Source organism: Amblyraja radiata, chromosome 2, assembly GCF_010909765.2.
Source record: "Amblyraja radiata isolate CabotCenter1 chromosome 2, sAmbRad1.1.pri, whole genome shotgun sequence".
NCBI classification, from domain to species: domain Eukaryota; kingdom Metazoa; phylum Chordata; class Chondrichthyes; order Rajiformes; family Rajidae; genus Amblyraja; species Amblyraja radiata.
Genome location: NC_045957.1, coordinates 83308672 through 83325540, shown reverse-complemented (window position 1 = coordinate 83325540; position 16869 = coordinate 83308672). Strand labels below are relative to the sequence as shown.

The window sequence follows — 16869 nt, the reverse complement described above, 5'->3', positions numbered from 1 at the left end:
CTTTAACATGTTTTAAACATGGTAAAATATACAATTAATTACATATTGCTTCTCTACCTGCATTCAATTCAATTCAACTTTAATGTCATTGCACAAATACTGAGTATGGGTACAACGAAATGCAGTTTTGCGTCAGTCCGTAGTAGTGCAATATAGAAATTTAAAAAAAAAGAGGATACAGAATAATAAAAAATACAGAATAATTAAACAATGGGGACAGAGGGACCGGAGGAATCTATCGACGGGACTCCGAGTTCAGCAATGCGACGGTATGATTGTAGAAGCTGTTCCTCATCCTACCTGTACGAGACCTGAGGCTCCTGTACCGCCTCCCTGATGGGAGGAGGGCAAACAGTCCATGGTTGGGGTGGGAGGGGTCTTTAATGATCTTCCCAGCCCGTTTCAGACACCGTTTTCGGTGGAGGGCATCCATGGCAGGGAGCGGGGCACCGATGATGTGCTGCGCGGTTTTCACCACCCGTTGTAGTGCCTTCCTGTCCGCAACAGTGCAGCTGCTGTACCATACCGTGAAGCAGGCGGTCAGGATGCTCTCGATGGTACACCGGTAGTTGGTCAGGATCTGGGGGGACAGGTGGGCTTTCTTGAGCCTCCTCAGGAAGTAAAGGCGCTGCTGTGCCTTTTTGATCAGCTTGGAGGTGTTGAGGGACCAGGACAAATCCTCCGAGATGTGTACCCCGAGGAATTTGTAGCTGGAGACGCGCTCCACCTCAGTCCCGTTTATATGGATGGGGGTATGTCTGCCCCCTCTGACCTTCCTGAAGTCGACAATAAGTTCCTTCGTCTTCTTGGAGTTGAGGACGAGGTTATTGTTGGCACACCAGGTTGTCAGGTGCTGGACCTCCTCTCTGTAGGCTGACTCATCGTTGTCACTGATCAGTCCTACCACCGTGGTGTCGTCAGCAAACTTAATGATGGCGTTGGATCCGTACTTAGGGATGCAGTCGTGGGTGAAGAGGGAGTAGAGGAGAGGGCTGAGCACACAGCCCTGTGGCACGCCGGTGTTCAGTGTTATAGTGGTGGAGGTGAGGTTGTTGACCCTAACAGACTGTGGTCTGTTGGTGAGGAAATCCAGTGTCCAGTTGCAGAGGGAGGTGGAGATGCCAAGCCCGCTGAGTTTGGTGATCAAGCTGGCGGGGATGACAGTGTTAAAAGCGGAGCTGAAATCAATGAACAGCAACCTGATGTAGGAGTTGTTGTTGTCCAGGTGGGTCAGGGCAGAGTGTAGGGCCGCCGATATGGCGTCCTCTGTAGACCTGTTGGCCCGGTAGGCAAACTGATGGGGGTCCAGTGTGGGGGGGAGGCTGGCTTTGAGGTGAGCCAAGATCAGCCGCTCAAAGCACTTAGCAATACAGGGGTGAGTGCCACTGGGCGGAAATCGTTGAGGCTCCCTGTGGCTGACTGTTTGGGCACTGGCACGATGGTTGATGTCTTGAGGCAAGTGGGGACAACACCCTGGGCCAGTGAGAGATTGAAAATGTCGGTGAAGACTGGGGATAGTTGTCCAGCACATGCCCTAAGCACCCGGCCAGGGATGCCATCGGGGCCGGCAGCTTTGCGCTCATTCACCTTGCTCAGTGCATCTTGTACAGCAGAGGTGGAGAGACTGAGGGGTTGTTCATTTGGGGGTGGAGCAACTTTGATGGCTGGGGTTTTGTTATCTCGGTCAAAGCGAGCATAGAAATGGTTTAGCTCGTCAGGAAGGGTGGCGTTGTCTGGGGGAGGGGTGTTAACTTTCTGGTAATCGGCAAGGGATTTGATTCCTTGCCACATGCGCCTGGGGTCAGAGTTGTTTTGGAAGTGCTCCTCAATCCGCCGTTTGTGATTGAGTTTGGCATTCCTAATTCCCATTTTCAGATTGGCCCTGGATGAGCTGTATCCCTCAGCGTCGCCAGATCTGAAAGCGGCATCGCGAGCCTTCAGTAGGAGTCTGACCTCCCTGCTCATCCACGGCTTCTGGTTAGGGAAGGTCTTTATTTCTTTGTGGGCAGTGACATTATCGGTGCAGAATTTTATATAGTCCATAACTGTTGAGGTGTATGAGTTGATGTCCACTTGTGAATTGAAGGTGGACTGGGTAGCAAACAGACTCCAGTCTGTCTGCTGAAACTGCTGCTGTAAAACAGAGACAGCCCCCTCAGGCCAGACCTTCACTGTCCTCGTGGTAGGTTTCACACGTCTGATCAGAGGTGTGTATTTGGGGAGCAGGAACAGAGAGAGGTGGTCAGACTGACCAAGGTGGGGGAGGGGAAGGGCTTTGTAGGCTTCAGTAATATTAGTGTAAACTAAGTCCAGAATATTGTTTCCTCTGGTTGGGCAGGAAACATGCTGATGGAACCTGGGGAGTACAGTTTTAAGGTCGGAGTGGTTGAAATCACCCGCAACAATAAATGCCCCCTCTGGGTGAGCAGATAGATGTTTGCTGATAGCAGCTTGCAGCTCTTCCATTGCTAGCCTGGCATTAGCGTCCGGGGGTACATAGACTGCGGTGATAACAGTCGATGTGAATTCTCTGGGCAAATAGAAGGGCCTGCACTTTAACATCAGGTATTCCAGGTCAGCAGAGCAGTGACTACCAATCCTAACGACGTCCGTGCACCATGTGTTATTCACATAGATGCACAGTCCGCCGCCCTTGGTCTTACCGGAGTCCTCCGCTGTTCTGTCGGCCCTGAAGACAGTGCGCCCCTCCAGCTCGATGGCGTTGTCCGGGATGTTGCCGTTGAGCCATGTTTCAGTAAAGACCATGGCGTTGCAGTCAGCGATCCGTCTGTGTGTGGTGATCCGCAGCCTTAGTTCATCGATTTTACTCACCAGGGACCGGACATTCGCGAGGAAAATGCTGGGCAGAGCTGGCTGGTGAGGATTTAATTTCAGCCTAGCTAGATGTCCTCCCCGCTTCCCACGTCTTTGTTTGCGGTCCCTGCGCCGCCTCCGGGCACTTCCTGTTGGGGGAGCTGGCCCGCTAGACCACGGTGTCTTGGCGATCTCCGGCGGCAGTTGAAAGTCGCTTCTGGGGCTCGTTACGCAGAGACGGCCGAGCTCTAATAGCTCCTGACGGCCGTATAGAGTCTTCGCTCGGGTGCTCCGGGCGAAAACTAAGGTAATGATTAACAGAAAAATAACTAAATTACAAAAACTACGGAGACGCAGAGCCTCGCATTGTGCACGCAACGCCATCTTACCTCAGTCAACCATACTTCATGACATCACATATTAATTATTTCATTATCTTAATATAATTTCATTAACAACGATAGTCATAAGACACATATGCATCATTGACCCATAAAATATAAGTTACTTCAAAGAAATGTGATTAGATAAATATTAAAGCCAAAATCAGCTCAGGTGTCTAAAGCTTGGTCAAAGAGCAATGTCGCAAACAATATTTTAAAGGAGAGAAATAGAGATGGAGAAGTTAAGGAAGAAAATTACATTTCTTACCGATAAAGATGGTATAACGTAGAGTTCCTACTATACCTACAATTCAATGTTTGAAATATATATATATATATTTGTAGTAGAACATAGAACATACAGTAGGAAAGTACAGCAGAGGAACATCCCTTCGGCTACAGTATTTGTGTCCAAAATAATGCCAAGTTAAACTGATCTCATCTGCCTATACATGATCCATTTCCCTCTATTCCCTGCACTTCCATGTGCCTATCTAATAGCCTCTTAAACACCACTATTGTATCAGCCTCCACCTCCACACCTGGCAAAGTGTTCAAGGCCACCACTACTCTAAAAAACATGCCCCACGCATCTCCATTAAACTTTCCCCCTCTCACCTTATAGCTATGCCTTCCAGTGTTGGACATTTCCACCCTGGGAAAAAGGTTTTGAGTGTCTACCCTATCTATGCTTCTCATAATTTTACGTACTAATGTCAAGTCTCCTCAACCTCTGATGTTTCAGAGAAAACAATTCAAGTTTATACAACCTCTCCCCGTATCTGAAACCCTCTAATTCAGGCAGCTTTTGATAAACCTCCCATACACCCTCCTGTAATGGGGAACCAGAACTGTATGCAATACTCCAAATGCAGCCGAGTCAGTCCTATACAGATTCATCATGACTCCCTGACTGTTGTATTTAACATCCCTAGCAATGTAGACAAGTATACCATACACCTGCTTTACTACCCATCAAGTTGTGCTACCACCTTCAGATAGCTTTGAACTTCAAGATCCCTCTGCACTTCAATGTTGTTCAGGGTCTCGCCCTAAACTGTATACTTTCCCCTTACATTCAACCTCACAAATTGCAGCACCTCACACTTGCTCTGGTTTAACTCCATCTGCTGTTTCTCTGCCCATTTCTGCAGCTGATTTATATTCCACTGGACCTTCTGACAGCCTTCCTCACTGTCTGCAACTCCTCCACTGTTGGTGTCATTAGCAAACTTACTCACCAACCCATCTACATTTACATCCAGGGTCAGTATAGTCTGAAGAAGGGTCTCGACCCGAAACGTCGCCTATTCATTCTCTCCATAGATGCTGCCTCACCCGCTGAGTTTCTCCAGCATTTTTGTCGACTTTACATTTACGTCCAGGTCATTTATATATATATATCACAAACAGCAGAGGTCCCAGCACAGATCCTATGGAACTTACTGTAAAGGGCCTGTCCCACTTAGGCGATTTTTTAGTGGACTGCAGGCGACTGGGAAGTTGCCGGCACTCGCCTGAAAAACCGGGAACTGGAACGACGACTGTCAGAGTGGAACACACACAGACACACATACAAACACATCGCAAAGGCGGGGGCAAGCGGGGGAGCGCTGTCTAAAATTCACACGGTGCAAAACCAAGCTGATACAGACACACACCGCGATGAACAGGAAGGTTAAGACGGCTAGCACAGTGTATGGTAAGTCCTTTAAAAGACGAGGTAGGGGAGAAGGGGAGAGGAGGGGAGAGAAGTGGGGAGAAGGGGTGGAGAAGGAGTGGAGATACTTTTTAGAAGCCAGCCAACTTTTTAATAAGCCAGAGATGCACAGCTGTGAAGTTCGGTGGGCATTTAACATTATCGGTCGGTTTTCCTTGGTTCTGAAAACTCGTGCTTACATTTTTTCCCTCCAATAAGCCAATGAAAATGACCGATCAACAAAGGCGATTAACTAAAACTACCTACGACTACCTCGACTACCCATAACTACATGGCGACCCCACTACACCTGCACCTATGACTACAGGGTTATCGATTTTCTCCATGGCAACCAATTTTTGGTCGCAGAAAATGTTTCAACATGTTGAAAAATTTGCTGCGACTATACTGAGGCCGCGACTAGTTCCCAGAATGCGGGAACTTCTCATGACCATGAAGGAGACTCACCAGAGACCACCAGCGAACATGTGGCGACCATGTGGCGAGCACAGAGTCTCCTGCACTCGCCTAAAAAGTTGCCTAATTGGGCCAGACCCTTAACTGGTCACCTACTTTCCATCAACCGACTGTCTTCTATGAATAAGCCATTATCTGAATCCATACAATCAAGTCATCGTGAATCCCGTACATCTTAATCTTCTCGATCAGTATAATGCTGCAGAAGATTACAGAAAACGAGAGTGGCAAGATGCCACAATGTTAACACGAAGATAAGTATTTTTAAGGTAAGGCACTGATGGTCCTGAATACAGTCAGGTTGTACGCTTTGAGTTAACATGTCACATTAGCATTTTCTTTTGACAAATTGGAATGGGGAAAACTCAAATTAGAATGATCATAGGTTTATATTGCTTGGAATTGACAAGTCCAAAGGTAACAAAAGTATTTGCTTGGGTTTGCACAGCATAAGACAAAGACAAATATGGAGGAAGCCAATGTTTCAGAGATGGGCAATCAACTTGTGATTGAGTGGATATAGATAATAAACTGAGCTCACAAGCAAACAGGATGACAATTTTGCAAATAGTCTGGTTTGACCTGAGGCAGTGGTACAGGATAACCTTGGAGGTGATGGCATGGGAATGAAGGATGGGCTATTACAGCTGCTAGATGTGCCTGTTCCAATGTCAAAATCTCAAATGCTTGCTTTGAGGACCCAGGCTATGTAAGAAGACTGATAAGTTTCTGCAATAAAATACTGAGCAAACCCGAGAGTCTATCGGAGAGCTTCCAGGCTGTTTCAAAGAAGGTGAAGGAGCTCATTTTGAACGTTTCTGAAGCCAACACTAGTCTAGAGGCTATTCCGTGGTCAGCTTATGGCCAATTGCTAACATTTAAACTTGCCAGGCAGGTTTTGCAGCTCACTGCATGGTCATGGAAGTTCAGTTAGCTTTGAAATTAAATGATAAAAATAGCATTGACTGACCTCCGTCCTACAGCAGAATTCTCAAAGAACTGCTACCCCAAAATGGACACTAGTTTCACCTGACAGACCCTCCTAGCAGGTTGATTGGAATAATGGAGGCACAGAGGAGTGTCACAGGATCAAGGATCTGTGACTGGTGCTGGGAAAATGGACTCAAACCTGGATGAAATGCAGCTAAATGTAAAGCAAATGATGTGTTGTCTAGAACTTGGGGAAGGTTAATAAACGCAGAATGAAAACATCTTGGAAAATATATCTTAGGCCCCCTTCGGTCGTGGCTGACCATGGGTGTCTCCAGGGTGCTATTCCCTATATGGAGGACGCCTGTGCGTGACTTTATTTAACGTGTGGAGACAGGTGCACAGACAGCCGCCCCACGGTCCTTGACACATCTGGGTCAGGATCCAGTAGCATGGAGTTCAAGACGACCGGAGACCCTTTTCTGCTGCAACCTTCATCTGCCTTCCCAGCTGATGTGACGCTCCACTAAGGTCAGCCATCGTCCTCCGCCTGTTCCACCGTTGATGTCTTGGTTGGATTGCTCTTTGTCAGAGACCACCCCGTCTACCTTACCGCCATGGGTGGCCCTACCAGAAGCATAGCTCCAGACGGCATTGCTCTCAGGATCTCAGGTCCACATAAGCTTCTCCACCACGACAAGGTGACAATCCACGGAGAAATATATACAGATCTGAATCATGGCCATGAGGGGCCATGACACTGGGCAATGCCTGACAACAGAATGGTCTGAGGACGAGGTGTAACCAACACACTGGAACGATTGATTTGCAAGGAGAATCCTTTGTGTACCTTATCCAATGAAACTACAAGAACATTTCTAATATTGTACATTTTTAATTTTCAGCAGTATCCTTTAAAAGACTCTGAGGACACTAATCTCAATACCAAATGCTTCAGCAAAATGTTAAGAAGCAGACATCATGTAATGGAGGAAGAAGTACTTTAGTGATAGTAATATCACATATTATTGCCTTAAAGATGGAGGAAGTTAGCTTTCAGCATGTTGGGTAATTTCAGATTAATTTTGAAAGTGTAACTTCAGGACATTGGACCAGAATTTGGAGGAGAATGCTAACTCCACAATAATTTTTTGTTTGGGACTTCATAAACACTCTGGCTCCAGAAATAAATCTTCCGATATATAACACTCACCAGAGTATGAAGAAGGTTCCCAACCTGAAACATTGCCTACCCATGGCCTCCAGAGATGCTGCCTGCCCCATTGAGTTACTCCAGCAATTTGACTTTTGTACAAGATTCTGGCATCTGCAGTTCTTTGTTTCTCTTGTTTCTCTGCAATATAACATGCCTCAATACACTTCTTCTTTTGGAATTTCCAAAATAAACCACAGTTGCAGAATGTGATTCCAAATTCGCTGACAAGTCTGTTTGCACAACACGTCATTGAGTTCCGAGCTATCTTGAAAAGATTCTCGCAGACGAGGAAGGCAATCAACTGATCCTAACACACAGCCAAGGATTTGAACATTATTGTTTGAAGAAGAATCATCTAAGGTCAGTTATTTTTACTGGATTGAATGCAATGTCTTTATCTGTTTTCAGTGCTGCCAGATTATCCTTTATCATGTTGCTTACTTTTTGCTCCTTTTTCCTCCCACTCTGGCCCTGAAAATTCATCTGGGGAGGAGTAGAAGGGGACAGTTGAGGAGTCGGGGGTGGCTGGGGAAAGAGGGGATCTACTCTGTAAGAGGAAGAATTCATTGGAGGAAGTCCGGGCAGCAAAGAGAAACATTTGTCTGGGTGGATGATTGACATGGTGTAAAGAACTGGGAATATAAGTGTCTTAAATTTCAATAGATTGGAGGTAGAGCGAGGTGATCACACCTAAGGTACAGGGAAAGAGATGGGTAATCATGAGGAATGATAGGAGGAAGAGAGTGCAGGAGACCCCTGTGACCATTCCCTTCACAACAGGCATACTCTTTTAGATACTGTTGGGGGGATTTACCCGCCAAGGGTGAGTTGCAGTCAGGAGACTCATTAGGGGGAGAGGAGATTCTGTGCAGCAATCGGGATTCCAGGATGGTGCATTGCCTCCCTGGTGCCAGGATCTATGATGTCTCCGAGTGGCTGAATGACATTCCCAAAGGGGAGGGTGAAACACCAGAAGTTATTAATAGCTATTAATGACTATGATATAGTTGGGATCACGGAGACATGGCTCCAGGGTGACCAAGGCTGGGAGCTGAACATCCAGGGATATTCAATATTCAGGAGGGATAGAGAGAAAGGAAAAGGAGGTGGGGTAGCGTTGCTGATTAGAGAGGAGATTAACGCCATGGAAAGGAAGGACATTAGTTTGGAGGATGTGGAATCGGTATGGATAGAGCTGCGAAACACTAAGGGGCAGAAAACGCTGGTGGGTGTTGTGTACAGGCCACCTAACAGTAGTAGTGAAGTTGGAAATGGTATCAAACAGGAAATTAGAAATGCGTGCGACAAAGGCAAAACCGTTATAATGGGTGACTTCAATCTACATATAGATTGGGTGAATCAAATTGGCAGGGGTGCTGAGGAAGAGGATTTCTTGGAATGTATGCGGGATAGTTATCTAAATCAACATGTAGAGGAACCAACGAGAGAGCAGGCTATTTTAGACTGGGTATTGAGTAATGAGGAACGGTTAGTTAGCAGTCTTGTTGTACGTGCCCCCTTGGGCAAGAGTGCCCATAATATGGTTGAGTTCTTCATTAGGATGGAGAGTGACATTGTTAATTCAGAAACAATGGTTCTGAACTTAAAGAAAGGTAACTTTGAGGGTATGAGACGTGAATTGGCCAAGATTGACTGGCAATTAATTCTAAAAGGGTTGACGGTGGATATGCAATGGAAGACATTTAAAGACTGCATGGATGAACTACAAAAATTGTTCATCCCAGTTTGGCAAAAGAATAAATCAGGGAAGTTAGTGCATCCGTGGATAACAAGGGAAATCAGGGATAGTATCAAAGCGAAGGATGATGCGTACGAATTAGCCAGAAAAAGCAGCATACTGGGAGAAATTCAGAGACCAGCAGAGGAGGACAAAGGGCTTAATTAGGAAAGGAAAAATAGATTATGAAAGAAAACTGGCAGGGAACATAAAAACTGACTGCAAAAGTTTTTATAGATATGTGAAAAGAAAGAGATTAGTTAAAACAAATGTAGGTCCCTTGCAGTCAGAAACAGGTGAGTTGATCATGGGGAACAAGGATATGGCGGACCAATTGAATAACTACTTTGGTTCCGTCTTCACTAAGGAAGACATAAATAATCTGCCGGAAATAGCAGGGGACCGCGGGTCAAAGGAGTTGGAGGAATTGAGTGAAATCCAGGTTAGCCGGGAAGTGGTGTTGGGTAAATTGAATGGATTAAAGGCCGATAAATCCCCAGGGCCAGATAGGCTGCATCCCAGAGTACTTAAGGAAGTAGCTCCAGAAATAGTGGATGCATTAGTAATAATCTTTCAAAACTCTTTAGATTCTGGAGTAGTTCCTGAGGATTGGCGGGTAGCAAACGTAACCCCACTTTTTAAGAAGGGAGGGAGAGAGAAAACGGGGAATTACAGACCAGTTAGTCTAACATCGGTAGTGGGGAAACTGCTAGAGTCAGTTATTTAAGATGGGATAGCAGCACATTTGGAAAGTGGTGAAATCATTGGACAAAGTCAGCATGGATTTACAAAAGGTAAATCATGTCTGACGAATCTTATAGAATTTTTCGAGGATGTAACTAGTAGCGTGGATAGGGGAGAACCAGTGGATGTGGTGTATCTGGACTTCCAGAAGGCTTTCGACAAGGTCCCACATAAGAGATTAGTATACAAACTTAAAGCACACGGCATTGGGGGTTCAGTATTGATGCGGATAGAGAACTGGCTGGCAAACAGGAAGCAAAGAGTAGGAGTAAACGGGTCCTTTTCACAATGGCAGGCAGTGACTAGTGGGGTACCGCAAGGCTCAGTGCTGGGACCCCAGCTATTTACAATATATATTAATGATCTGGATGAGGGAATTGAAGGCAATATCTCCAAGTTTGCGGATGACACTAAGCTGGGGGGCAATGTTAGCTGTGAGGAGGATGCTAGGAGACTGCAAGGTGACTTGGATAGGCTGGGTGAGTGGGCAAATGTTTGGCAGATGCGGTATAATGTGGATAAATGTGAGGTTATCCATTTTGGTGGCAAAAACAGGAAAGCAGACTATTATCTAAATGGTGGCCGATTAGGAAAAGGGGAGATGCAGCGAGACCTGGGTGTCATGGTACACCAGTCATTGAAAGTGGGCATGCAGGTGCAGCAGGCAGTGAAGAAAGCGAATGGTATGTTAGCTTTCATAGCAAAAGGATTTGAGTATAGGAGCAGGGAGGTTCTACTGCAGTTGTACAGGGTCTTGGTGAGACCACACCTGGAGTATTGCGTACAGTTTTGGTCTCCAAATCTGAGGAAGGACATTATTGCCATAGAGGGAGTGCAGAGAAGGTTCACCAGACTGATTCCTGGGATGTCAGGACTGTCTTATGAAGAAAGACTGGATAGACTTGGTTTATACTCTAGAATTTAGGATATTAAGAGGGGATCTTATAGAAACTTACAAAATTCTTAAGGGGTTGGACAGGCTAGATGCAGGAAGATTGCTCTCGATGTTGGGGAAGTCCAGGACAAGGGGTCACAGCTTAAGGATAAGGGGGAAATCCTTTAAAACCGAGATGAGAAGAACTTTTTTCACACAGAGAGTGGTGAATCTCTGGAACTCTCTGCCACAGAGGGTAGTCGAGGCCAGTTCATTGGCTATATTTAAGAGGGAGTTAGATGTGGCCCTTGTGGCTAAGGGGATCAGAGGGTATGGAGAGAAGGCAGGTACGGGATACTGAGTTGGATGATCAGCCATGATCATATTGAATGGCGGTGCAGGCTCGAAGGGCCGAATGGCCTACTCCTGCACCTAATTTCTATGTTTCTATGTTTCTAAGTCGTTGTGCACAATGGCACAAATGACATGGTTAGGAAAAAGGATGTCCTGTGTAATGAGTGTAGGGAGTTAGGCAAATGGTTAAAAAGCAGGACCTCCAAGGAAAGTGATCTCCAGCATACTCCCCGTGCCATGGACTAGTGAGGGTGGGAATGAGGAAAAAAGGTGGGAATGAGGAAGATGAATGGATGGCTGAGAAGTTGATGTAGGGTACATGGATTCAGAATTTTCGATTATTGAGATTCCTTCTGGGCCAGAAGTGACGTGTACAAAAGAGGTGGATTGCACCTGAACTGGAGGGTAACCAATATCCTGGCATGCAGCTAACAATGATCCATTCTACATTTTCTTTGATCCGCATCCCCTTTGATCTTTTGCTTTCACACCTCACCCGTCCATATCTCTATGTAGCCCACTCCCCTGATTCTCTGTCTGAAAAAGGGTCTTGACCTGAAATGCCACCCATTCCTTCTCTCCAGAGAAGCTGCCTGTCCCACGGCATTTTGTGTCTAATAATATAATAATATATTTTATCGTCATTGCACATAAGTGCAATGAGATTTGGTATGCAGCTTCCATCCGATGTCATAACTTAAATAACTAATAAAATTTAGATTTAGATACCCCGAGAAAATGGTTTGTAAAAAGAACATTAAAACAGTAAAACAGTCAAAACAGGATGTCTATCCTGACATGTAGATTAGCAGGTGCTCCCCAGGTGAGTTTAAACTATAAAAGGGCCAGAATAATTCAACAGGTCAGACAACACCTCTGGAGAACATAGATTGTGAAATAACTTTGTGTCTCTCTTTGTAAACAAACATCTGCAATTTCCTGTTTCGACATGAACTATGTATTTAAGAACGGCTGCAAGGAAAAGTCTTTCAACTCTAGATCAGTGAGCCTAACATCTGTGATAGGCAACTTATGGCTGAGGATTCTGAGTATCAATAAACATGCATTTTAGGTTTAGATTTAGGTTTATTATTGTCACATCAGCAAGGTACAATGACAACCTGAGTTTTCCATGCTATCCAAACAGATAGACAGAGCAAAAGGAAAGAAACAGAGTGCAGAATATAATTCCCAGATTGGATAAACAGGGACTGATTAGGGATGCTCAGCATGGTTTTGTACGTGGGAGATCGGGACTTGAATCTGATTGAGATTTTTAAAGAAGGAACCATAAGGGTTGACGAGGGCAAAGCCATAGACATGGTCTACATGGACTTCAGCAAGGCATTTAATAATGCTCGCATGGTAGGCTGCTCTGGAAGATTAGATCACATGGAATTGAGCAAGAGCTAGCTGACTATAGAGGATTATCTTCATGGAAGATGGCAGAGTATGATGAAGGAAGCTTGTTTTTAGACTGGAGGCCTGTGACTAGTGGTAAGCCTCAGGGATCGGTGCTAGACTCATTGCTTTTGTGGTTTATAGCAATGATTTAGGTGAGAAAGTACAAAGCATGATTAATAACTGTTGATAATGCTAAGGTAAGTGGTATTGTAGATAGCAAAGATGATATTAAAAATAACAGCAGGATCTTGATCAGTTGGGCAAGTTTGCTGAGGAATGGTTAATGGAGTTAATGCACATGAGTGTAAGGTGTTGCATTTTGGGATGTCAAACCCTGAATGACACGCTCTGGGAAGTGTTGTAGAGCAGAGGGATCGAGGAGTCAGGTACATAATTCCCTGAAAGTGGCATAGGGTAGTCGAGAAGGCTTTCGGTATATTGGCCATCAGTCAGGATATTGGGTTCAGAAGTTGGAATGTTTTGTTACAGTTGTACAACAAGTAGGTGAGGCCACATTTGGTGTATTGTTTTGGGCACCCTGCTACAGGAAGGATGTTGTTAAGCTAAAAAGAGTGCAGAGACGATTTACAAGGATGTTGCCAGGACTTGAGGGCCTGAGCTATTGGGAGAGGTTAGGCAGGCTCGGACTTTATTCCTTGGAGCACAGGAGGCTGAGGGTGAGCTTATAGAGATGAATACATTTGTGATGGGAATGGATTGGGTGAGTCTTCTATGCAGAGTAGGGGAATCAAAAACCAGAGGACCAGGGGAAAGGTTTAGCTTAGATTAGTTTTAAAGGTAGACAAAAATGCTGGAGAAACTCAGCAGGTGAGGCAGCATCTATGGAGAGAAGGAATAGGTGACGTTTCAGGTCGAGACCCTTCTTCAGACTGATGTCTGATCTCTTAAGTTTTAGTGAAGAGATCCAGAAAGGAAACAAGCCCTTTGGTCCATCGAGTCCACGCCGACTATCAATCACCTGTTCACACTAGTTCTATGTTATCCTACTTTTGCATCCACATCGGAGGGGCACAAGAAGAACGTGCAAACTTCATACTGACAGCACCGGTATTCAGGATCAAACCCGGGTGATGCAGCAACTTTAGTGCTGCGCCTCGGTGCCGCCCCTTATTGGAACCTGAGGGGCAACTTTATCACGTAGTAGAGAATGGTCGATATATGGAACCGGCTGCCAGAAGAGGTAGGTGAGGTAGGTACCAATCCTTAAAAGACATTTAGACAGGTACGTTGATAGAAAAGGTTTTGAGGAACATTAATCAAGCATGGTCAGGTGGGACTAGCATATATGGTGCATCTTGGTGGGCAAGTGCAAGTTGGACCGAAGGGCCTGTTTCCGTGCTCTATGATTATATGACTCTAACTGAATTTTTACTTGTACTGTTTTACCAAATGCACACTGAATCTTGTTATTTATTCTTCTCTGCAGTCTACATTGGAGACAAAATTATTACCAGTTGGAAATTCATCACTCTTGGACGGCGATTGCAGACAAGCACCCACAAAGAATGGAAGAAACCAATACATTTTATGATGAAGATTATTATTCGAATGAGTCAACAGATTATTCACAGTTTGTTACACTGTGTGAGAATGTTCATCTTAATTCATTTGGAGCAAAACTTACACCAACTGTGTACAGCCTTATTTTTATTATCAGCCTGATTGGGAATATTTTAGTTTTGTGGATCCTGATAAGATATGAGAAGCTGAAAACCATGACCGACATCTTTATTTTGAATCTGGTCATCTCTGATCTGCTTTTTGCGTGCTCGCTTCCATTCTGGGCTGTGGATCACACATACGGATGGATCTTCGGCAAGGCCATGTGCAAGATAATTAGTATGATCTTCTTTATTGGCTACTACAGTGGGATCATGCTACTGACATTGATGACTGTGGACAGATACTTTGCAGTGGTTCATGCTCTGACTGCAGTGAGATTCAGGAAGTTCCGCAATGTTCTGGTGGCCTGTTTGGTAGTTTGGTGCATTAGTATCTTAGCTGCAGTTCCTGAAATTATCTTTGCCGATGTTGTCACTGATGCAGAACAAAACCTTTTCTGTATCAGCAACTATCCAAAGGACAATGAGCTAATGTGGCAACTGTTAGGATGCTATCAGCAAAATATCCTGTTCTTTTTAACACCTTTCATTATAATTGTGTTATCGTATTATAAAATATTCAACACTGTTGTTAAATGTAAGGCAAGGAAGAAGCACAAAACAGTTAAAGTTATATTTTGTATTGTGGTTGTGTTCTTTTTGTGTTGGACACCTTACAATGTAATTATCTTCCTATTTTCCTTGACTGATCTTCAGGTCCCATTCTTTTCACGTTGCACTGTAGAGAATCAGTTGACTCTTGCATATTTAATTTGTCGGACCATTGCTTATTTCCACTGCTGTCTAAATCCCTTATTTTATGTTTTTGTGGGTACCAAGTTCCGAGAGCATCTAATTGGTATTGCAAGTAAATGGTTCCCCTATTTGAACGTTTGTAAAGAAATTGACACCAGCAGCACCAAACAGCTCAGCTCCCATTATTATTCGAATATTGACCTGAATCTTCAAACAGTATTTGAAACCTCGGCCAAGGTGTCCAAGCTACCTCAGAAGGAGCCCCCCTCCCGCCCCTCCCCCTCCCCCTCCCCCTCCGCCCCACCCCACCTCCTTTGCCTCTGTTCACCTATTACCTGCCACAACTCCTCCTGCCCCTCCTCTCTTCCAGCTTCCAACTACTATCAGTCTGAAGAAGGGTCTTAACCCGAAACATCACCTAAGCATGTTGTCCAGTGAGTTACTCCAGTACTGTGTGTCTGAAGAAGTGTTTCGGCCTGCAGTTCCTTGTTTCTGCATACCTGAAAACATCGACTGTTTGATGATGCAATAACCTTTTATCATTCTGCCCCAGGAACAAGGTATTTGATTCATTGCCAGTGAATGTTAGATCATCACAGCCACATTGATCTGAAGCTGCTGCCAAGTCCTGGTAATGTTGATATATCTCTGTCACTGCTGCCACTGACTCAGTGAGATCAAAATACTATATCAATGTAATTCATTTTTCTAAAAAGCTATATCAGTCAAAGTGAAAAGCAACAACATCATTATATGAATATTAATTCCATATTGTACGATAATATTGAAATAAAAGTTCACAAAAATATGAGGAAAGCCTTATTCAAAGACCGCGGGGAGGCAAGAAATCTGCTAGAATACGCAGGCAAGTTCTACATCGTGAAAATTTAAGTTAATTGATCTAATAAAAGACAAAAGTTTGATAATTTGTCCATGTAGAACTGTTTATTTTTAGCACCATGGAGATAAAGATCTTCTTTACCAAGAGGGAAAGGTCATAATATGTCAGAGGGCTCAGGAATGGAGAGGACTCGAATGCAGGCAAATCGAGACAAGTCCAGGAGAGAGAGTCCTCGAGAGAGAAGGTGAACCGCCGGCAGTAGTTGTGCACGTAGGCACAAACGACATCGGGAAGAAGAGGAAGGATGTTCTCCAACATGACTTCAGAGAGTTGGGAAGAAGACTGAAATGCCGGACTTCTAGGGTGGTTATCTCTGGATTGCTTCCAGTACCTCGTGCTAGTGAGGACAGGAACAGGGAGATAGGGGATCTGAATGTGTGTCTGAGGGCTGGTGCAGGGAGCAAGGATTTAGATTTATAGACCACTGCGATCTCTTCTGGGGTAGGGGTGACCTGTACGAAAGGGATGGGTTACACCTTAGCTGGAGGGGGACCAACATTCTGGCAAGCAGGTTTGCTAGGGCTACACGTGTAGGTTTAAACTAAATAGTGAGGGGGAGGGATTGACAAATTGGGAGTATAAAGATGAAGTTGAAGGGGAAGTGACTACAGGAAAAAATTACAAAAGATTCTTGAATTAATGGGAAGGAAAGCTCGAGAATGGACAACGAGTAAGGTCAGGGCTAATTACGAGCGGTGCGAGCGAAAAAGTGAATACCGAGGTCAAAGTGCTGTATATGAATGCGCGAAGTATAAGGAATAAGGTGGACGAGCTTGAGGCTCAGTTAGAAACTGGCAAGTATGATGTTGTGGGAATTACAGAGACATGGCTGCAAGAGGGTCAGGGCTGGGAACTGAATATTCAAGGGTATACCTCCTATTGAAAAGACAGACAGGTGGGCAGAGGGGGTGGGGTTGCCCTGTTGGTGATGAATTAAATTCAGTCGCTTGCAAGGGG

The 16869-nt window shown here is 44.9% G+C and overlaps 1 protein-coding gene across 1 annotated transcript; it reads left to right on the top strand.

The window, feature by feature from the left end:
- The first annotated feature begins 7745 nt into the window (after positions 1–7745).
- Positions 7746–15902, top strand: LOC116985136 (C-C chemokine receptor type 4-like). Its single transcript, XM_033039610.1, has 3 exons — positions 7746–7879; positions 14081–15271; positions 15728–15902. The coding sequence occupies exons 2-3, from the start codon at positions 14160–14162 to the stop codon at positions 15900–15902; spliced, it is 1287 nt and encodes a 428-aa protein (XP_032895501.1). The 5' UTR covers positions 7746–7879; positions 14081–14159.
- Positions 15903–16869: the final 967 nt, after the last annotated feature.